Source organism: Sceloporus occidentalis, unplaced genomic scaffold (genome assembly GCF_023333645.1).
Source record: "Sceloporus occidentalis isolate IW3139 unplaced genomic scaffold, rSceOcc1.0.p SCAF_21, whole genome shotgun sequence".
NCBI classification, from domain to species: Eukaryota; Metazoa; Chordata; class Lepidosauria; order Squamata; family Phrynosomatidae; genus Sceloporus; species Sceloporus occidentalis.
In genome coordinates, this window is record NW_028317001.1 from 4321153 (window position 1) to 4344831 (window position 23679).

General features: G+C 44.9%; 1 protein-coding gene across 4 annotated transcripts in view; it reads left to right on the forward strand.

Moving 5' to 3' along the window:
• The window catches only part of LOC149301464 (BCAS3 microtubule associated cell migration factor), a 375467-nt gene that overhangs the window by 30085 nt on the left and 321703 nt on the right, over positions 1-23679 (forward strand). For all 4 annotated transcript variants that reach the window (XM_089484409.1, XM_089484407.1, XM_089484408.1 and 1 more), the window contains 2 exons: positions 15781-15888; positions 19479-19555. In XM_089484409.1, the coding sequence (XP_089340535.1) occupies positions 15781-15888; positions 19479-19555 (185 nt within the window). The remainder of the gene's footprint in view (positions 1-15780; positions 15889-19478; positions 19556-23679) is intronic.

The following is a 23679-nucleotide window of genomic DNA, read 5'->3' on the forward strand; positions in this document are numbered from 1 at the left end:
AATTCTCCAGGTCCGAAGCATGTTATGGTGGCCATTTCGGTTAGAAGCCAGGTATAGCTCATCTTTCAGCGGAGCTGGTGGAATACGATGGCTCCCATTCACTCCCTCAACTGCCACCTGATCGAATGACTGCTGCAGGATAATGACTAGTGGAAGGGACAGCTGCACATCCAAACTTCTTCTGTCCTTTGCGAAAGGCGTCCTGCTTCAGTTTACATGGCTGACCTAACATAACCCAGTTGCATGAGGCAAGGACGGCAAGCGGTCCTTTTATGTCTTGTCTCCTTGCAGAAGCAATGGTTAGCTTCATGATGATGACCCAAGATTACCAAGTTGGTACATGGGTGACACTTCCCAGACAAGAAAACAAACAAAGCTTCTCGGTTCTGCTGTTCTTCACTAGCAGCCCCAGACAGAGCTGTTGCAAGAGGTTCCCGCTGTAACTCTCTGGTTATGTTTGGTTTGCCATTGTCCACAGGTTCCACTACTCATTCTAGGTGAGCTCTGGTGTTGCACGGAAGAGAGAACTTGGCAAGCAAGGTCACAATAGGAGTTGTGCATCAGTTTCAGTCACCAGAAAGGAAAAGTGGTGGACCCATGCCCACATGAAGGAGGGAAATTTATGAGGAACGGGCACTATTTCAACCAGTTTATGAAGGCAGATGCTGCTTAAGACTTTAACACTTTAGTGTCAAGTACTGAAATGAATTGCAGGGCCATTTCTCTGGGTCAGTATCTTTTTCTATCAGTGTGTCTACTTTGCTTTGGGCTCCATGTATAGGGCAGGTACTAGCTCCTCTTATTCCATTTAAAGGGCTTAGGTAATTTTAAGCCAGGGTAGAGAACCTGGTTCCTCCCACTTACACCAGACCCGACTCATGTCCGGAAGGCCAAAAGTCAGGAATAGTGGGTGTTCTAGCCCAACAAGAACCGAAAAGCCACTGGCCCACTCCCTCCAATTGTAAGGGCTAACCACATTGATAATAATAAAGAAGAACATGAGAAGCTATAGTTGGATGTAAGTATCTCAGGCATAATTTCAAGGATGTGCTTTTTTAAAATGGATTTATCTTTGCAGTTGTCCTTGTAAATCCAAACTGTGAGTTGCGGGGGTGTAAGACAGAGAAGCCAGACTGCACTCATAAAACTCTCGGGGCTATACATGCGTGAGGTACATTCATGGATGCGCCACATTTATGGGGCTGGAAGCCACGTAACCTGTGATACATGCGACTGGGGAAGCTTCTTTAAAGTCTGGGAAAACTGTTTCTGGCTGAACGGATGAGAACGCCATGTGCATTTTTGTGTGCTGTGCGAGAGGGTCTTATTTACAAACACGTTAACACAACTATATAACTCTCTCTCACGGTTCCAGGAAAACTGCTGAAGCTTTCCATTCACGAGACGCCTTTGATAGATTCCAAAACACCAGTTTTCTGGTACAAGACGTTAGTAAACATCCTCTGCATTGTGTCTCCCAGAAAGCATAACATGATTCATCGGCTACCCATAAGGGTCTTGATAAACTATCTAAAAATACTATTATTTTTGTCCACTGAGGCAATTCTGCTTAAAGTAACTTCATAGGAGGGTGTATAGCTCATTGGAAGCTGATACGCTTTGCATCCAGAAGGGGTCCAGTACTTGCAATGAAAGGGATTAGGTACCAAGTGATGAAAAAGACCCTTCGGTGAAGACCTCAAGTATTGTTGGCACCCAAAGTAGGCCATCCTGAGCTAGAAAAGGGAGAGGCCACCTTTAGCACTTCAGGTGTTTTAACCTAAAATCTCCATCAGCTCCAGCCATCATGACAACTTGTGGTTCACCTTATCAATACCATCGTATTCCACCCTTTCCTGGACTGGCTTACTGATGTTTTACGACCAGGCTTTCATTCTGGCAAAACCTTGGCGCTTGTAGAGAAGATCTTAGGGACAGACTCCAAGCTGCGAAGTGGGCCTTGATCTCAATCCATTTGCTAATCCAAACTGGAGTACACCTATTGAAGGAATAGGGTTTGCATAAGTATTGATTTACTACTTAGCAGTTGACTGAGTGGGTCTCTTTTGGATTAGCAGTTGGATTTAGACCATTAACTTCAACCCCGCACTGTTGGCAGTGGCTTTTGGAGGGGACAAAGTAGGATTTTTCTGTGTCTCGGTTATGGAATGCAGGAATAGAGATCCCTGTCTAAAGCCAGTGTACTGCTGTATTGGTGTGTAACAGTCTTTAAGAAGTACCTTCTGCTACTGTTAGGAAGGACCTTGCTTAAGAAGGGGTGGGCAGGTGTTATTGTCCAGATGTATTTGGATTGCAGTCTTATCCGTTGTACGCACCATAGTCATAGGGAGGGATTATAGAAGTGAAGGTCCAGCAACATCTGGAGGGCCACAGTTGCTCACCTTACTCTTAAAGATGTACAAGGGGCAACATGTCCGCATCCCTTCTCAGCTGTTGCCAAAGCTCCCACCTTGTCTCAGTTCAATGCCCTCTTGAGCTTTGAAGGTCAATGGCTGCCCTTTTCTCCTTAACCTTCAATTTATAAGCCTCCAGATCAGGTTTGGGCCAGGTCCAACAGTGTCTGTGTATTAAGCCCAGCTCCGAAAATGTGTTAATTGGGCTTGCTCCATTTGGCTGGGTTTTGTGGTGACGATGGCTTTCCTCCCTTGTTCCAACCACCGAAAAGGATGCAGCCTTGAAGTACAAATGGGAAACACATTGTCTCTCCTGGCAGGAGTTTGCGGTGCTAGTTTCGTTTCTGCATCAGCTCGCTCGGGCCTTAGATTGCAAGACTTGCAAGCTGAAAGAAAACCAACCCCCACCAACAAACCTGGAAAAGAAAATCACCAGCGAAGAAACATCTGCAGAAACTCTGCTTTTGTATGTCCTCGGAGAAGTGTAGAGATGAGACAGTGGGGATGGACTGGGAGGAAACCTCCGATGTCTCCCCGAACAGCTTGAAAAGAGATTAAGCGATAGAAGATGGAGATTAAAAACCCATGAGATCGAACTTGGGTGACTTGAACCCTCCCCCATGGTACAGTAATGACTTTCCCAGCAATGCAGGATGTGTCCAGTTATGTTACATATAATAGTAAATTGAGGAGGAGGGGGTAAGAAGCAGAAGGAGCTAAGCCTTGTTGATGGTTGTGTTTGCTCAACGGTGTTTTGGAATCTTGTAGCGAAAGCTGTTAATACTGGAAAGCCTGATAATCCTCAACAAGAAGATGCTGCCAGGTGCCGAAACGCATACGTCGCCCAGGCTGCGGATTTTGGTGATGATACCACAAGGTTTCTAAAACTAGGTGTTACCTCTGGCTGCGATGAGGAAATCCAAATAGTACAAGAGCTCCCGTCCCTTGGGTCAAACATTGATCAAAATGGGGACTGCAGCCAAGGAATAAGAAGACTAGGAATGGGAAGGGCAGCCATGAAGGAGCTAGAAAAGATCCTAAAGAGTAAAGATATGCAACTGAGCACAAAATTTAGAACCATCCAAGCCATTATATGTCTCATCACCATGCGTCGATGCAAGAGTTGGACAGTAAAGAAAGCGGACAAGAAGAGATGTAGTGCTGGAGAAGAGTGATGAGGACTACTCCTATGGATGGCCAAGAAGTCAAACAAATGAGTCCTTGAACAGACCAAGCCACAAATGTCCCTGGAAACTGTCAAGACTGCCAAAATAAAGCTGTTTTGGGTCTCTTTGGAGGTATGCTATTTAAATGATGCATGGGTCCTAAGAGTCCGGAGGTTGTGCCAAAGCCACACTCCATTCCTAAGCACCGGAGTGCAGCTTTTGGTGCAGCTTCTGGATTCTTAGGGTGCATGCATCATTTAAACAGCATACCTCCAAAGAGACCCAAAGCAGCTTTATTTTGGCAGTCTGTAACAGGCCCAAGATGATCAAGTTGAGGTTGACATACTTCGGGCGCATCTTGAGAAGGGATGACTCAATGGAAAAGACAATAATGCTAGGAAAGGTGGAGGGTAGTAGAAAGAGAGGAAGACCACATGCTAGATGGATGGACTCTATGAAGGAGGTCACAGATGTGAATTTACAAGGCGTAAGCAGAGCAGTGGAGGACAGTCTTGGATGTCTCATCCACAAGGTTGCCATGAGTTGACTTGAAGGCAGTTAACAACAACAAGCCACCTTGAATCCCATGCTGGGAGCAAGGCGGAATTGACTTACAGGTAGATTATAAAGGAATAGATATGGTGACACTGTTGTGTCAGCTAAAGCCATTTAGGGTTTTCTTTTGTCCTGGTTGTTCCAGCCGTAGACAGCCAAACCTGCTTCTCTGTGCATCATCCTGATTTAAATTCTGTATGTAGTTACAACAATGGTAGGTCGAGGGCACATACGCATACTCCTTCTTTAACTTTCTTTATCTGGTAAATGGTTATCAGTTCCCTGCCAATAGTGTCACAGCGAGACACTGGTGCCGTTAAAAGGAATTGGCTTTCGGGTTTATTTTTTTGTACGGTGTGAACTTTCGTGAAATTGGCACTTCAGATATTTCCTGGAGTCAGTTTATTAATATGTGTCTTGGAAGCTGTTAACGTTAATAACCCGGTTCAGCGGCAGGACATTTATGGACGCGCTAAATGTTTAGTTAAAGGAACAGGAAAAATATTTTCCCCAGAAAAACAGCCCGATGTTTAAAGCCAAACTTTATGACCACCTTTCGTCAATTTAATATTATTTTTTAAAAATTAATAGGAACCCACTGGAGTTACATTGCAGGCCGGCCGGCAGCGGTGGTTTCGGAGGGGAGGCTCCAGTTTTCAGCTGTCAAGAAGCTGTGGTTCCTAATGTGCGCGCGTGTGTGTTTCTTTTTAACGTGTCTCGTCGCGAAATGTGGAGGTAGAGCTTTCTTGAAAGGGATGGATCACCCAGGAGAAGGGAATTAATGTTGATGAATGGACCTTTTATTCACAGTTCTCCTGGATTATTTCTGAGAGTTGTGCAATGGATTGAGGGTTGGCCTAGACACACTGCAGGGCTAGGGTTCGAATCCCTGCTCGGCCATCGAAAGCCTAGGAATCTCTAGGTCCTCCTGCGCAACTATGCTGGATGTTGACCATAGAGTTGCGCTGCATGACCTAGAGCAGTGATGGTGAACCTTTTAGAAGCCAAGTGCCCAAACTGCAACCCAAAACCCACTTATTTATTGCAAAGTGCCACATCCCTCTGGCTTTCTAGTAACAAACTCTGGCAAACTCTATGCTTGGGCGATGGGACATGTGCCCACAGAGAGGGCTCTGAGTGCCACCTCTGGCACGCGTGCCATAGGTTCGCCATCACTGACCTAGAGCTTATTAGAGAAAACACTTCTCTAGGGATTTCTATGGTCAACGTCTGGCAGAGTTGCGCAGGAGGACCTAGAAAACATATTAATCAAATCTGCATGTTTGCTTACATATGTTTGCATACATTTTGAATCTCCATTTCTCGCCCAGAATCTAAAGAGACACTCTGTGTGATAAAATCCAATGATGGGTTATTTTACCATTTTTGTTTTCTTTACAAGCAAAACTGCAAAAAATATTATCACTTGATTAAAACTTAGTAATATCTTTGAGAAAGGGGGATATATATTAAAAGACCTTCCAGTCTAGAGTCCCCAAATAGGCTTCAATTTCACCTTCTTTGTCGGAATAGCCCCTAAAAGTTCTCCTAAAATAAACAGCCACCCATTTTTCATGCAAAGCTGTAAATAGACACGGTTAAATTATCTGCAAAATTAATCTCATAAACTGTCGCGGGACCCTCTCCAATCTCAAGATCTTCTATTGCTCCTTCCTTCCCTCCCCTTCAGTTCTTGTTACGGTGCCTAAAAATAAGTTTAAATTCAACCTAGCCCACTCCCCCCCCCCCAAATTAAACACTCCATTGGGACCTGTTGGGGAATTTCTCTGTATGTGTGTTGTCTGCATTGGTGCAGTGGAACCGACCCAATGAAAACACAAAGCAACAGCCAGCTCAAACCGCAGGTTCCATTTGATTTGAGACATTTCATCTGTGGTTCAGGAATGGCTGAAGCTGGTGAGGGGGAAAAGAAGGCCTTTAAAAGTCCTCTGAATGCATAGCTTTAGCGAAATCTCTACAGCTGGCATTCCAAAAAGGGTGTGTGTGAAGTGATGTGGCAAGAAAACCTGGAGCCCTGGGGACAGCGGGGAGCCACAGATCTAAATAAAACAGGAAATTCTGGTACGCTAATTTCTTCATCACCTTGCCCCAACTATAAACCCAGGTAGAATGTGTGCCTTCTGAAGCCAAGGTTTCCAAAAGTGAGAGGGCATTGATCCCTTTTCTCCCAAGGGGGACCGAACATGCATTGAGCCTGGTTTCCAAGTTGGAGACAGGGCCGTGGTGTGATGTTCCCCGTTGACTCTTGAAAAAGAACAGGGATGGAGTCAGCGAGGGATGTTACGGGTGCAAAAATATTTGCGTGACCGAGGAGCTAGCCAGATTTCCCAGCGGCCGCCTTTGGAAGGCTTTGTGGAGGTGTGTGATAGTCTTTTGTGTAGCGCCCCGGTGGAGCTCTCCATCGCAAGATGCTAATTCAACTTGTCCTCTTTGGTGGCCTCATAATTTGAAAGGCCTTCTCCAGAGATCTTTGGTGGCCCTATCCAGAGATCTTCAGCTTTTCTCTTCCTACCCTGTGCAGCTTTTCATTTGCACCTGTCCCCATGTTGGCTATGTATTGTGCGGCTTTAGTGCTGCCTTGTCCTTTTCTTTTGCTGTGGTCTGAAACATGGGTCACCTATCGCCAACACCTACGGCTCCTTGAACGCTTTCATCAGCACTATTTACGCACAATTCTAAATATACACTGGACTGACTATGTGACGAATGTTGCTGTCCTTGAACAAGCAGGGATCACCAGCATTGAGGCCATGCTTTTGAGGACGCAGCTGCGCTGGGCAGGACACGTTTCTAGGATGAAGGACCATTGCCTCCCAAAAATAGTATTCTACGGTGAACTCGCCACGGGTTAGCGTAAGAGGGGCGCCCCAAAGAAGAGATACAAGGACTCCCTGAAACAACATCTCAGGCTTGGCCACATTGATCACCAACAATGGTCCTCCCTGGCCTCACATCGGGAGGCATGGAGACGCACTATCCACGATGCTGCAGCCTTTTTCGAAAGCTCACGATGAACGAGCCTCGAAGAGAAACGACAACACAGAAAGAACCACAGCCTGGAAACATCACTCAAGTCGACTTTCCACTGTGTTTTCTGCAACCGGACCTGTTTGTCCCGGATTGGCCTTTTTAGTCACCAACGCGCTTGTACAAAGCACGGGATGAGTCCTTCCTGAATCTTCGTTCGCGAAGCAAAGCCATATATATATATATATATATATATATATATATATATAAAATTACAAGCTGTGGATGCTTGAATCCATGGATAAAAAACCCATGGATATGGAATTATGACTGTATAAATAGATTAGCTAAAGTGTCCCCATTTTCCTAGTTCGAATCCTATTTGAAGTGTCAGAGGTAGTCAGAAGCAATTGAAAGCAAAGCCTTTGAATCAAGCCCTGCAAAATCATTAGTAGAGAGGACATTATAGTTAAAAGAAAGTGAAAGCGGGATGAAAGAAAAAAGTCCGTCCTCCTCTGTTTAGATTTGGGCAGGGAAGGGCTGGAACCATAACCACTTGAACGTTTAGTCTTTCCCTGTCCTTATACAAATAAAATACTGAATTTAGCTAAACACTATGAGATTAAAGCACATGAGAGAGCCATGAGAGTGTGCCAGTGAGAAGCGAGGCCTGATATTGCTGGAGCCGGGTGGTCAGTTCTGCCTCCTTCATAGCCCAGGGATTGCTTAGTGGAGGAAGCCTGTGGAAGGGAAGGTTTTCTATAAAGGGTTGCTTCAGACTTGAGTCCTTCTTCCAGCGAGGAAGTGGGAAATGCGTTCTCTGGATCCTCATCTTCCAGAATCAAGCATTTTGGGCAGTCAGCATGGTGAAGCGGTTTGACTGTTGGACTACGACTCTGGAGACCAAGGTTCATTTCCCAAATCGGCCGTGAATCCCATTGAACAAGTGACATGCTCTCAGTCTCATGGGAAGGCAATGGAAAACCTTCCCTGGTCAAATCTTGCCAAGGAAGCCCCATGATAGGGTTGCCATTAGTCCGAAACTACTTGTGAGCAACAACAAATAACTGGATTTCTCTTTCCTTGATATAAGAGGTGGAATCAGACTTGAACAGTGGACCAAATTCATCATTTAGAACAGTGCCTCTCAAGCAGTCGGATGTGAGGGACAAGCATTATGCCTTTCCAATATGCCACAAACCTTATTGTGTCCATTGGCTACATCTGTTTCTTTCTTTCTTGGAAACCTGCTAGGGACTTGCAGCTATAATGGCTCAGGGGCTGACACTGGTCCAGGGACCACCACTGATCCAGAAGACTGGTTCTGGTCTTTCAGATGCGTGAGACTACAATTTCCATACTTCATGAACATTGGGCATGTGTGCTGAAATCCAAAATAATACGTTGGGCAGAGTTTGAGAACCACTGATCAAGAAGACTTCAGTGGACTGTGATAGTACTGGGAGAAGTGGTTTACACCTGGATTCAATGCAGAAAACATCAACGTCACCTCCACTTTTCAGTAACATTTGAAAAACGTGAGCCTTTCCTTCTTGTGCTGCAACACTGCATAGGTTTGGAGCTGCTTAGCTTGGAGAAATGGGGCTACAGCTTCCATAATCCACATCTGAGCACGAAGCCCAGAAGAGTGTCTTGTCCAAACTCTGCAGCAGTCAGAAGTGAACCAGAAGTAAGGAGCTAGTTTGGAAACAGAGCTGAGGGAGCAAGCCAGGAGCGAAGGCAACCCTGCCCAGGCATGGTCCCAGCCCAAACAGAAGGTTTTTACAGCCTTTCCTGTCCAGGAGGGCTAATGGCATGCCTGGCAGCGCCAGTCCACCAGCTGAGAGCAGTTCCTTGCTAACAAAATACTCCAAACTAGTTCGAGTGATTCATCATACAGGGCATCCTAACATCGGAATTGCCAGGTCCTGCTACACACCAAGCCGTTCTTTGCTCTTAAATGTTGACGGCTTGGGAAGAAATTGTCACACCTTAGCACCTTTGCCTTGTCATGTCCTGGAGGCTCTGAAGTCGAGTATTTACCATCTAGAAAAAGATTGCTGAACCTCAGGGATTTGAGCATGCCCTGTAGAGCAGACTTTTCCAGCCTTTTTATCCTGGAGCCGTGATTCCCAAACTCTGGTCCTCCAGGTGTTTTGGACTTCAGCTTCCAGAAGCCTCCAACCATCTTGGCCATTGGTCTGGGATTCTGGGAGCTGAAGTCGGAAACATCTGACGAACCAAAGTTTGGGAACCATTGCTCTATAGGAAGCCTTGAAATCAATTTTGGGTCTGCATAAAATGTTTTAGCTCCTCGGCCGCAAAAGAATATTGGTCATTTTCAATCATGATCTCTTGAGGAACCTGTGGCAAGGTTTCATGAAACTATTCGGGTCCCAGGTACTTCTTTTTGAGAAACTTTTGCTGTAGAGTCTTGCCTAAGACTGTTTTTGTTTTTAACAAATATGCCGGCGATTCCACTATCTGAGATGTTGGGCGCAAAATGCTGCGTACTAATGGTAGAAGATGCTGGAGATCCCAGAGGTTTTGGTCACAGTCTGTGCAAATGATCCATGGCCTTTGAGCTGGCGTCTTTCTTTCCGGCTGGATCTTCATCGTCTTCATGGAGAAAGCTAAAAGCAAAACACCCGTTACAATTGGCCAGATGAGGCCTTCTGCTGTATTGTAGTTGCTTTCCTTCCCCCCCTTTTTGAGGTGTTAATGCCAAGCTCCATCAGAGGGAACGATCACGTTGGTCCACAGTCGGCTAAAAAGCAACACGAAAACCCAAACCCACTTGAAATTATTGAACGCCGTGGATGGTATCGAGTTAATTAGAAGAGGAACAAATCCCACCCAAAGAAATGTGTTTTCAATATGGGCTTTCTTGGTGGGGTGGGGGAAAGATGGTTGGGGGGGGGGGTTACAGTAGAAACCAGCAAATGAGAGGAAATCTTATTTCTGGCAGCTCTGCAGACATGGAACTGCGGTTGAACTCTTTACCCTAATTATGTCCTTGCTAATGCCCGGAGCAGTCTGGAATCAAAGCATCCCTTCAGGGCTCGGAAAGCCTCTGATGTGGCCAGCGTTTGTTGTGCGAGGAGGGTTCCTGGAGGGGGAAGGAGGCAGGAAAAAGGGCCCCGGGAATATTGTGAGAGGGTCCTTTCCGAAATTTTTGCTCAGCCACCTCACTTGTCGCCTACAAGGATTGTTGGCCAATGTGTGTTTCTGTCTGCTTTTGGAAAGGCTGTTGTACATCAAGGTGACCGAGAGGTGCTTGAGCTCCTCCCTTCCACGCTTTTGGAATCGGCCCTTCCTTACCTTTCTGATTGTTGTGCAATGAAACACATTCTGGTATGTTGCAAAAAGTCTTAAGCAAAGGAACACACCGGACGTCGAAGGCTTTCACGCATGGCACCCATAGCTTTTTGTGGGTTTTCCATGTTCGGGAAGAGTTTATTCCTGACGTTTCGCCAGCATCGGTGGCTGGCATCTTCAGAAGGGTGTGTGGGATCCAGAGATCTTGACAGCACAATCCTTGGCAAACTCTACCATGTGCTTTCTCTGAGCATCTCTGGGAGGGAAAGAAAGCTCAAGGGGTTTCATGGCACCTTAAAGGTGAGCATAGGCACTACGGCACTATCTTTTGTGAACTATAACCCACAAAGAAGTGCACAAAAGTCCAGGAAAGCTTGGGTTACAGAAAGTACAGCTGGCCCTCTGCGTCCATGGATCCCTTAGCCATGGATTCAACCATTGACGGCTTGAAAATGTTAAAAGAAAATATGAAATCCAAAAAGCCATTTTATACAAGGGACACCATTTTACTATGCCATTGTATTGAATGGGACTTGAGCATCCATAGATTTTTGGTTTCCTGGAACCAAAACCTAACATATACCAAGGCCCACTGTATGTTAGACAGGAGCCACAGAAGAAAATACAACATGAAAGGGCATGTTCCAGCTTCCCCAATGTTCAAGGAGCCCACATGTGCTAAAGAGGGCATTTGATCGGGTTTGAGATGCCAAGATCAAGGCTGTTGAATACTTTTGACAGTGGATCTGCAGCTGAGCATGGAATAGGACACAGTGATTGTTTCCTCTACAAAGATCCCTGTACGATGGAAGCAAAACTTCAACTGAGTGTAACTTAGAGCCAGCCAATTGGATCAAACACCATAATCCACCCTGTAAACAAAAACTTTGCCACCATCCCAGAGTGAAGAACCCTGGAAGAAACCTCTACTTAACATTGGAAATGAGATCAAAACAATGAACCCCGAACAAACAAGGCTGTGTTCTGAACATTAAGAGCCGGGTAACCGCACGCTGCCACAGATTTTGAACAGAAAGTTATGGGGTTGCTGAAAAGTTTGCCGCACTAAAGCCTGGCTCCAGCTCCTCCTGAAGGAGTCCTGTCAGCAGCCAAGCTTTGACCAAGCAAGCACAGAAGGCGAAGCGCAGCAATTTTGCAAAGCCACTTAAGAGATGTTAAGGGATCCAGCCGGCCTGGCTCTTGTGCCGTCTGCCAAGGCGCATGAACTGCAAATCAATTCGACACAATAAAAAATTGCATCTTTTGCAGGACTTCACCATATATATATATGTATTAAAGAGTATTATTTCTGGTCAAGGAGAACATTTGAGAAATGCACTCAGAAGACCCAGAAGGTTAATATAGATCCCTCCTGGGTGACTGCAGCATAATGATTTTTGAATTCTATTTTTGCGGAGAGAGATGCATGGCTGGGACAGAACAGTTTAGGATGTAGGATTTTAACTTAAGGTGAAAACTAGACAAAGAGAGATGCATGGTAACATGGGCAGAGATTCGGTATATAGAGAGATCTTGTAGCACCTTTGAGACTAACTAAAAGAAGTTGGCAGGATGATTGAGTGTTTAAAGCTTCTGCCTATAAAATACTCTTTCCACAACAACTTAGTTGTAATAGGCTCCTCTGTGCATTGTAGAATGCGTTGGCAGTTGTGCAAGGTGGCCACCACATACACAACTATAACTTATAATGGGCCCAAACAGATAGGCCAAAATAAAGCTGCTTCGGGTCACTTTGGAGGTATGCTGTTTAAATGACATATGCATCCTAAGAGGCCAGAAGCTGCGCCAAAGCTGTGCTCCAGTCCTGAGCACTGGAGTGTGGCTTTAGCATGGCTTCTGGCCTCGTAGGACGCATGCAGCATTTAAACAGCATGCCTTCAAAGTGACCCGGAGCAGCTTTATTTTGGCCTGTCTGTTCAGGCTCAATGTTATCTTTGGTTGGGCATTCATCTGTGAAATTTTGGAGGGTATGATCTCTATGTAATGCCCCCAGACCATGCGCCACACTACACATTATCACTGCACATAGGACTAGTACGCTCATCCCTCCACAAGTGCGGCTTTGACTTTTGTGGTTTTCATTATTCATGGATTTTATTATTATGTTCTCTCTAGGAATATCTAGGTGCTCCAGCGCAACTCTGTGGTCAACTTTAACCAAAGGTTGCACTGAAGGACCTAGAGAGAACACTCCACTAGGCATTTGTAGCTCCTCCAGCACAACTCGATGGTCAACGTCTGGCAGATGTTGACCACAGAGTTGCACTGGAGGACCTAGAGATTCCTAGAGAGAACACTCCACTAGGCCTTTGTAGCTCCTCCAGCACAACTCGATGGTCAACGTCTGGCAGATGTTGACCACAGAGTTGCGCTGGAGGACCTAGAGATTCCTAGAGAGGTGTTCTCTTAGGTAAAAACACAGTAGTTTTGTTATTTGAGGATTTTCTACATCCATGGGGGTCCTGTGCCCCTAACCCCAGTGAATGTGGAGTGATACGTGTATATTACTGTTCACTGCTGTTGTTTTTTGCTTTGTGGTCATCCAAGGAGTAGACCTAGATCAACCAAAATGAAATGCTCTTTAGCTGCATGGTTCTGGCCCTGGGTGCAAGCTGGTTTTGCCAATATATGCGACCATGGTTCAGAATGAGAGCGAGTGAGCAGTAGAGTAGTAACTTTAACCTTTTGTATCTGAAACCCTAAACCAATTTGGAACCTCCTGCACCTAAAATTCACAGTGCTTCCCGAAAAGGTCCATTTGAAATTCCTTTTTTCAATGGAAATTGCAGGCATGCAACCCATTGAGAATCCAAATATCTGCAGCGGGTTAAAGCCAGTCCACTCCTCACTTTGGAATGGACTTTTTATGGGGTCCTCCATTTCCGAACTCAAGAGCAGAACTGCACACAGCTAAAGTTTGGGGCATGTGTATGTGTGTGTGTTACGAATTTCAGCTTTCTTGTTGGTGTGGAAGGAGAGTACACCCTGTTTCATGCATCTCAAGAACAGGATGTCTTGGATTGCCTGCATACCAAATGTCAGGTTTTATACCCTGCAATTTTAAATATTATGGATGATCTTGGATTTATGGGTCTGACTCCCAGCTTGAACTGTATTTATGGCGTGCTTTCTGTATGAACCACACTCTTGCTTGAGAAAAGGCGCGCCCAGATCTTGGGTAGTGTGGAGGAATGTGAAAGTGTGGTGTGAGTGTTGGACTAGGACTCTGGAGTCCGGGGTTCGATACCCAGTTCAGCCATGGAAACCCACTGGCTGATTTGGGGCAAGTCACACTCTCTCAGCCTCAGGGGAAGCCAATGGCAAAACTCCTCTGAACAAATCTAGCCAAGAAAACCCCACAATAGGTTCGCCATAGGGTCACCATAAGTGGAAATGACTTGAAGACACATAACAACAGCAGGGGCTAGTGGCTGTGCATCATGGAGAATATAACAATAGAATTACTAATTGGCCTAAATCAGTGGTTCCCAGACTCTGGTCCTCCAGGGGTTTTGGACTTCAACTCCCAGAATCCCAGACCATTAGCTAAGAGGGCTGAGGCTTCTGGGAGTTGAAGTCCAAAACACCTGGAGGACCAGAGTTTGGGAACCACTGGCCTAAATCCAAGTGTTAGTATCTCACTTGAGTAGGCCTATTACTGAATACATACATACACACATAACTATAACCTCTACATATCTATAAGTGAAGTTTGCATAAGGGAGGATTTAATAAATTCCCATTGTTTCAATGGATTTACCCTGTAGAGTAACACATGGATTCCCCCAACAATTGGACTGTTTGGGGAAGGTTACAACTAGTTTCCTACCTGAAGCAGGCCAGAATGATGAGGATGGTTTTGTTTAAATTACACATGAATCTTGATGCCTTTTGCCATTTCTGTGTTCTTGAACCAAGTTGGGACCCAAGGCGGCTCACTATACACACACACACACATACACACACGCATGCATGCACACATGCACGCACACATGCACACATGCGCGCACACACTAAAATAGCACTGCCCTTGTACCCTTCAGTGGTTAAGATTCAGTGCTTAATTCTTGGTATTCGCAGAGCTTTGATTGTTTTTAATACTGGGAAATATCCACTTGTGTATTCCCGCCTTTACTGTGGTGCAGCTCACGCATGCCTTTGCCACCTTTCTCACCCGTTCGTGCACACCGAAACTGGATAAAACACCCCCTTTTTATTATTTTTCCCCTTTAAAAATGGTCTATATTTACACAGCTGCCTTTTTTGCTCAGTTTCCAGTATGCTAAGCCTAGAAAAAGCCCTCGCTTTGAGGGGGGAAAAAGTGTCACAAGAGCAACCGGCCGGATCAAAAGGTGCTTTCTGGCTTACAAAATGGCGCCCGTCGCTCTCCCTTTAGCCTCTCGGCTCTCGCTGTTGAAAGAAAGCTGGCTTTTTGAAACGGAGCGACAGCTGGAGAGCCTTATTTATATTAAAATGATAAAAGTGGCACGCGCTGCAGATGAATTTTGTGTTGTTGTGAAAACAAATAAGGAGGTCTGTTAAAATGACCATGGGTTCTTTGTACTGGGATGCTGCGAGCAGCTGTGCGGTTCAGCTGTTGGCCCATTAAGAGCGGAATAGTGTGTGTGTGTTTTTTCGGCAGTGAAATCTCAATCTTCTCGGCCACCCAGTATCCTTTAGGTGTCCGTGTGTCAAAACATTGGGGCCGGAACTAGGTTTTGCAGAGGTTATGGGGTGCTTTCGGAGAGCTGCCAGCCTCCCATCTTCTCTTCTTCATCCCCAGCATTAAGTTCTAGCCAGTCAAAATGTGGGAAGCTTTGTTGTTGTGTTGTGAATTTCCCCACTGGTTGTCGTTTGTGCAGATGGAGATGTCCTCATGACACATTTACTGCACACCTCTCATCTTAAACGGTAATGCTGGCTCTGGATAAGAACAAGCCAGATCCTGCTTATAGGCTAACTGTCCGAAGAGAAATTTCACAAAGGGAGAAAGGGATGAGAAGGGGAAAATAAATTATTATTTCATCATGGATGGGAATAGCTCATCTTCTCATCATTTTAGGGGTCATATTGTTGCAAAAGCTTCACTGGCTACCAGTTTGTTTCCTAACAAAGTGCTGGTTATGGACCGCTAAAGCCCTATATTTCCATATTTGTTGACATGTATTAGCTAGCACTAGAGTTGCGTCTGTCTGTATGCATTTTAACTTACTGAATCACCCAAAATATAGTGATAAAAACATCTTTCATCTTTTAGACAATGAGATATGTTCAGATATAGGATGTTCAAACTCATGTCTCTTCCTTTTCTCTTTCAGCACCAGCCCTCCTTACTGTTGTGTAGATCTACATTCTTTGCGGACCGGTGAAATGGTCAAATCGGTGCAGTTCAAAACACCTATTTATGATCTCCACTGCAACAAAAGGTACTTTTATCTATCAATACCTTTCTGTTCCAGTAACCTCTTGAGTGCAGCTATGGCCAGGATCCAGTGGAACGTCTCTGCTGATGGACCTGCTTCTATCGGCAGAACAAGGAGGAAGGCTCTGCCCGATGCAAGAGAGTAGTTGCAATCCCAAACTTTACATGCTACACCTATTACAAGCCGCTGCTGGTTCTTGCTCACCCAACAAAATCTACTGACAATAGTTATAAGGCTCTTTCCTTCCTTCCTTTTGGATAGATAGCTTAGTGACCGACTACCTGTTTTGTATGCAGAAGATTCTGAGTTTACTCTCCACTAAAAGGAAGATATGGAGGGTATTTACTTTCCGCTTCCCTACAGATCCACTTCCAGTCAGTGTAAAACATCCTTCCTCATCCTCCCAGATGTGTTGAGTGACAATGTCCATCACCATCAGCCAGCATAACCCACAGTTGAGGCTGTGGTGCTTCTCCTATGGTGTGCTGGTTGGTTATGTTGCGATTTGTAGCCCAATACACTGTGTCAGAAACATCTAAAGATGAGCTTTGCATTTTGATGCAAACCCTACCCAGCTGGTAGTGTAAGACTTCCTGTCCATCCTACCAGTTCTTTTTGGCCTGCTGAAGCAACACATTGAAATTTTCTCCATCCATCAGGACCATGGTCAGTGATTTAGCTTTTCCATATATTTTCTCATCATCTTTACATTAGTGCTTCCCAAGTTATCTAATGTGAGAGATCAGCTATTGTCCCCCCCCCCCCCAAAAAAAAAAAGAAAAGAAAAGAAAAGAAAGTCTGCCAGGGACTGGTACCATTTTTGTGCCCACTGGCTACAATTGTTCATCATTCCTGGAAACTCACCAAGAACCAGCAGCAAATGGCTCATGGACCGGCATTGGTTCAGGTGCCACCACTTTGAATAGCACTTTTTCTGTTCATCCTTTGTTAGTTCTCTGTCAGATATTTTCTTTTTCTTTTCACCCGTGGGCTTTTGAGCGGAGGACACTGTGAATGGCCTCAAAGCCCATCTTTAAAAAGTGGGTTGACTATGGAAATAGGATACCTCAGTCGGGCAGCCATTTCTGCTGTCATAGAATCATAGAATCGTAGAGTTGGGAGAGACCACTAGGGCCATCCAGTCCAACCCCCTGCCATGCAGGAAATCCGAATCAAAGCATCCCCAACAGATGGCCATCCAGCCTCTGTTTAAAGACCTCCAAGGAAGGAGACCCTATCACCCTCCGAGGGAGTGCATTCCACTGTCAAACAGCCCTTACTGTCAAGAAGCTCCTCCTAATGTTGAGGTGGAATCCATTGTTTGAGCATGAGACATGTAGTTGAAAAATGTCAGCATTGCCAGACCTATGTGAAGTAAGCTGTAAGAAAATTGCCCCTTTCACTCTCTTTTAATATTCAGTCATAATCTATCCTGTCATTTAAAACCATGAGACACGTAGCTTTGGGCAGCCGAAAACAAACCTACACATATCTACACTCCAGATTTAGGGAGGCGAAGCAATTGAATTTCAGTTCTTAGGGAAGGGGCAGAAAAAGGAAGTCTGTTGCTCTCATGTTCTGTTTGTACAGTACTTGGTTGGCCACTATGGGACTAGATAGCCTTTGGCCTGATCATGTTGTTGTCAGACAGGTGCCTAAGGTGACCCTATCATGGGGTTTCCTTGGCAAGATTTGTTCATAGGAGGTTTGCCATTGCCTTCCCCTGAGGCTGAGAGCATTTGACTTGCCCAAAGTCACCCAATGGGTTTCATGGCTGAGCTGGGAATCAAACCCTGGTCTCTAGTGTTATAGTTCAACACCACTATGCCATGCTGGCTCTGTTGGCCTGATCTATTGAACCTTATAAGACCAGATGAAATATGAATTTAAGCCTTGAAGAAATGAATGGTATGTGTGCTCTTGCTGGAAGCAGGTGAGTTCTTTATCACAGAAGAGCCTCATAAAACCCAGACGCCTTTATGCCCCGTCCCTTGGCTTGGTGCGTCGCCGAATGCTAAAATGGCTCCCCAGTTCCTCACCCCTTGATTTTTTAAAAACATTTGTGTGTGTGTGTGTCCTTGCACTTCATGTCCTGGTAATCGTTTTAAGTGATTTATTACATCATAAACCCTGTCCCCTCCGCATCCGCCCTCCCTCTTAATGCCATTGTATCTAGGGGTGGGTGAACAAACAAAAACACTTTCAGCAAATAAGGCATGGCTGTTAGGCCTGGCAGATTTGCAATGACAAACAGCAATGTGATTATTTTTCAGGATGAAACACTTTTTTAGATTAATATGCTGGGTGCCTTTAGTGGATTTTCTCGTTTGAGTCGCTGGGGAGAAATGAATGCTTTAAAAAAAGCAACAAATGGCGGGAGATATAACATAGGTTTTATTAAAGAGGTACAAGCTCCCCTTCTAGTTTCCACATTGATGGAGATTTGGACACTGGCATGCTGCTTTTGGATTCTATGTGTGCAAAAACGGACAATCAAACTTTTCAGCCACTCCAAAGGTTTGTTCAAGTGTACCCTTAGACTGTCACATCACCTGCCACAGGTGTTAACAGGTTTTTCAATAAAGCAGCAAGGGACCCTTGAAATTCATTACCTGTAGGGTTGCCAGTCAGGACGTAGCTGTTAACAAGTTTGTGTCCTACCTAAATACCAAATGAAAGTGTTGATTTCAGTTAAAGTAGAATCGTAAAGTCGTAGAATCATAGAGCTGGAAGAGACCTCAAGGGCCATCCAGTCCAACCCCCCTGACATGCAGGAATTCACAATCAAAGCACCTGGGCCAGATGGCCATCCAGCCTCTGTTTAAAGACCTCTAAAGAAGGAGACTCCACCACTCTCCAAGGAAGCCTCTTCAACTGTCAAACAGCTCTTATAGTCAGAAAGTTCTTCCTAACGTTTAGGTGGAATCTCTTTTCCTGTAACTTGCATGTATTGCTTCATGTCTTTAAGCAGAGGCTGGATGGCCACCTGTCAATGGGGATGCTTTGATTGAGAGTTCCTGCATGGCAGAATAGGTTTGGACTGGATGGCCCTTGTGGTCTCTTCCAACTCTATGATTCTCTCTCAGATGTCCTATTCTCCGGACCAGCAAAAAACAGTTTGCTCCATCCTCAACATGACGCACCTTCAACTACATACACTGGGTTTTCATATCATCTCTTAACCATCTCTTCTCCAGGCTAAAGATACCCAGCTCTGTAAGTCTCTTTTACTCTTAAAATATGTTAATGGTTTGTTTCCATGTAAACACTGCCTTGGCACACACACACAAACTCCGTCTCGCCCAACCTGTCAAGGGATGCTTTCTATGTGAGCGAGACACAATCCATTGATTGAACATCTCCAGTGTAATGATACTCACCAAGTAGCATACTTTTTTTATACTCTGCATTTCCCCATTCCTGGACCAAACCATTTGTGGTGGTTTGTGAGTGTGGAACTTGGTCTGATAATATTGGAGAGAGAAGGAAAGAAACCAACACAGGGCTATTGTTGTGATCGTCTTCCCCAATGTTTAATCATCCTCTTCCAGCCTTTTTGATGTTTCAGTCATTTTCCATTTTTGTGTTTTCAGGATTCTTGTGGTCGTCTTGCAGGAGAAAATAGCTGCCTTTGACAGCTGCACCTTCACCAAGAAGTTCTTTGTCACAAGTAAGCTATCTATCTATCTATTGCATTTTCATCCCACTCCAGCCGACTGGGATAAAACCAGCAGATTACATAGAGTCAGCGAAAAGAAGATAGTACTGCCTCCGGGGTTACCATCTAAAAAGATATGGCACAAAAGGAAAAAAGGGATGCAGAGGTTAAAAAACAAGGTGGAAGCCCTTGCTTCTCGTCTCATCTCTGTCTCCAAAGCTTGCTGGAAGGGTTGCTGGAGTTTGGTTTCCTTGCCTCTCCTTTCCGAATTGAATTTTGTTGGACTCGTTGCCTGGTTTGGGGACCCATCTGGAAACCAAGTATTGGTTATTACTACTGCGTTGGAAACGAATTTGGGAGCAATTGGCATTATCTTATCTTTTTTCATTTTGTTTGCAGCAGAGAAAAGATTTGAAATGGGTGCTCAAAACTGTCTTTTTGCTCAATCAAAAATATATTATTAAACCTGAAATACAATCGCTGTTTACCTGTGCCAGCACCATGCAACATAAACCATGAATGCATTGCCCACAAATCCTGAGTTAGGGAGGTGGGTTAGTTCAGAAAGATAACTGTGAAACAAGAAGAGTAAGATGAGCTTGCTCTTGCTCCATGTAAGGAATACAAAGTGATCTTGCTTGGACAGTCCTTTAAGATGGGCTGGGCAGACATTAGCCTTGCAAGGTCTCCTTTGTTGTTACTTTAACTAGAACGCCCGCATCCAGGAGCAAAACAGGAATAAGGTGCTTCTTCTGAGCAAACACTCAGCCTGAGTATTTAAGATTAGCCCCCAAACCAAGCTCCAGGTTCTTTTATATATAACCCCACTCCTTGTTTTGTTCCAAGCATTCTCTTCAAGGAACTATATTTGAATCGATCAGAGCATGAAAGGTTCTTCTTTAGCTGTTTCTCTTGTTGGATAGTTATAAGTCAGAAACCCATGCCAACACACTGCATATCATTCAGATCTTCCAGGAGATGACATCTATCTTTTGTCAACCCCTAAGTCAGTGATGGCGAAACTATGGTATGCGTGCCAGAGGTGGCACTCAGAGCCCTCTCTGTGGGCACATGTGACGTCGCCCCAACACAGAGTTTGCCAGAGTTTGTAACTAGAAAGCCAGAGGGATATGGCACTTTGCAATAAATGAGTGGGTTTTGGGTTGCAATTTGGGCACTCGGCCTCTAAAACCTTCACCATCACTGCCCTAAGTAGTCAGCTGTGGGGTGTCAGTTTCATCACCAATCATTGTTGTGTGCCTTCAAGTCGTTTCTGACTTATGGCAACCTTCTCTGCCACTTTGCAACTTGCATTTAAATTTAGGTTCTTAGAGGGAAACAACATTGCCTTCTTGCAACTGGGATGATGGAGGATGGATCCAGTGGTCCACTGGGTTTCTATCCTGCATTTCCAGTCAGCAAGGAAACAAACTGGGCTGGCTGGATGGTGTTGGAGCAACCTAGTGTTTCTCCACTAGCCCTATTACTTCCCTGCATAGAACTCCTCAGGGAAGTTTTCCACTACAAGGCAAGGTTTCAATGAACCCACATTTTTCCTATCCTCTCGGTGCGGAAACTCTTTAACAGCAACTGTACCTCAGGTATCAAAATTTTGGAAAGATGTTGCCGCTTACGTTTTATGCTTGGAGTGCCTACGATGGCTCCCATGGAAAAGCAGATGTGTTTAAAGATCTATAAGCATATGCACGCCGGTTGACTTCCACGAAAGCATGCTCTGCGTCTCCTTCCGCGTGAAGATACAAGGGCCCTGATTCAAATGAAAAGGGAGAGGGAAGTATACCCTGCCAGAAGTACCAGCTTTTCCCTTGTAAGCAGAAGTCTGCCTTTCGCCCCAGATGTTAAATGTAAACTCTTCTGACCTTTTTGAAGCGAATGAACTAGGCTGGTCCTTGATCTATATATGTGTTTACTGGTTCTCCCTCTCCCGCCATTGAGGATGCTTGAGCCGAAGCTCATGCTAGAATGAGATTTTGTCCTTAAAAGGAAAGCTGTAGCCAAGTATGCTTAAAATTAAATGGAGAGGGAGGGGGGCAGGATGCCTTGAATTTACTCAGTGTAAGTATTACAACATTTTGCAACTCTAAAACTGGAAGCAGCAGCTTTGCTTTGAAGAGGGGGGAAACAAAATAGGAGCGCTTTCTGGAGCAATCTTAAAGTTGCCAATAGGTGTCAGTTTCTCCCTGCGTTAACGGCCCTAGCATGCTAAGCAAGGAGGAATCTGCTTTGTCCTTAGCTTGAAACAACCTGGCATGGGCCAGCATCCGTTTTGAAGGCACTGCCTGATTCCTCCACGGCTGTTGGTAATCTCCCCCGCTTCACCTCCCAAATCAAAGTTGTGAAATCAGAGCTGTATGGGTCAGCTTCTTTCCCAACCCACACATTTTGTAGGGAGATAAAATCCTCAGATTTTAAAAGGCTATCTTACTAACTTGTTCACTTGAAGCTGGCCCTCCCCATCCATTTGTTAACTCTCCCCTTTCCAACATAACATTGATGCAATCTCCCATGCGCTCCTGTGTGTTCTATCTATCTATCATTCTACCTGTCTACCTACTGACTTACCTATCTTATTCTCGGTCGGTTGGTCGGTCGGTCGGTCCGTCCGTCCGTCCGTCCGTCCATCCATCCATCTATCTATCTATCTAGCAATCTATCTATCTAGCAATCTATCCATCCATTTTGTGGCAGTTCTTCATCAGTAAACTCCATCAATTGATTAGAAGTCTTTTTTATAGATTAAAACATAGCTCCTTATACATTACATAAAGCAAGGGTCTTGGGTATGAACATACCAGTATTTTCACCCTCTTGGGAGCGTTAAGGGAAGGGGATAGGTCCCTGGAAATGCCAGTGGTCACTTTCCATTGGGACAGAAGAAGATGAGAGAGGAAAGACGACTGAGGGGAAGGGAGGCAGGAATGAGAAATTGTGGGAGGTCAAGTTAAACCACCCCTAAATTTGCCCTTTGGCATGATGTTGTTTTTGTGTGACTTCAATAGCAATAGCAGTTACATTTCTGTACTGCTTATCAGTGAACTCGGCACTCTCTAAGCGGTTTCAAACCTGTAAGCCAATTGCCGCCAACAAGCTGGGTACTCATTTTACTAACCTACGAAAGGATGGAAGGCCGAGTCAACCTTAGAGCCCTGGGATCGAATTCACAACCTTGTGGCTTCAATTCAGGTGGTTTCTGATTTACGGCAACCCTAAGGCGAACCTGTCCTGGGGTTACCTTGGCAAGATTTGTTCAGAAGAGCTTTGCCATTCCCTTCCACTGAGGCTGAGAGCATATCACATGCCCAAGATTGGTTTCATGGCTAAGCAGGGAATCATAGAATCATAGAGTTGGAAGAGACCGCAAGGGCCATCCAGTCCAACCCCCTGCCATGCAGGAAATCCAGATCAAAGCATCCCCGACAGATGGCCAACCAACCTCCGTTTGAAGACCTCCAAGGAGGGAGACTCCACTACACTCCGAGGAAGTGTGACTCTGATCTCCTGAGTTGTAGTCCAACACACTATGACCATGTATGTGTGTGTGTGTGTGTGTGTGTGTGTGTGTATATATATATATATATATATGTATGTATGTAAATGGTAAACCTCATTTGAATCTCCCTGGACTCATCGGGAAGGACAATCCTTGAACAACACCCAGCACTAAAATTAAAAACCAGTGCCTCAGTTTTATAATCAGCTTGCGATAGATTTGCCTTTAACATGAGATTCTCATGAAATGATCATGTTCTCTGTTTAAGCCGAGTGGGTGCTTAGGATTTGAGCAAGCTTTTTAAAAATGCATTCTTTATTGAAAATGAATAAAGCGGGAATTATTCAGGCTCTTTTTCCTGCTTAATTGGATGAGGTGCTCTAACGCGATCAGCGCCATATCAGCCATGGATTAGGAAGCGGCATCGGAAACTGCCTTGTTGGTCCATCTAGGTCAGTATAATCGACCCAGCAGCTTTCTAGAGTTTCTGATAGAAGTCTTCCCATCCTTACATAGAGATGCCAAGGACTAAACCCTTTAACCATCTGTGCATGAAGAATGTTCTAACTATTGTTCTTGGATGGAATGGGCACCAATCCAGACTAGATGTCCAATGCCTTAATGT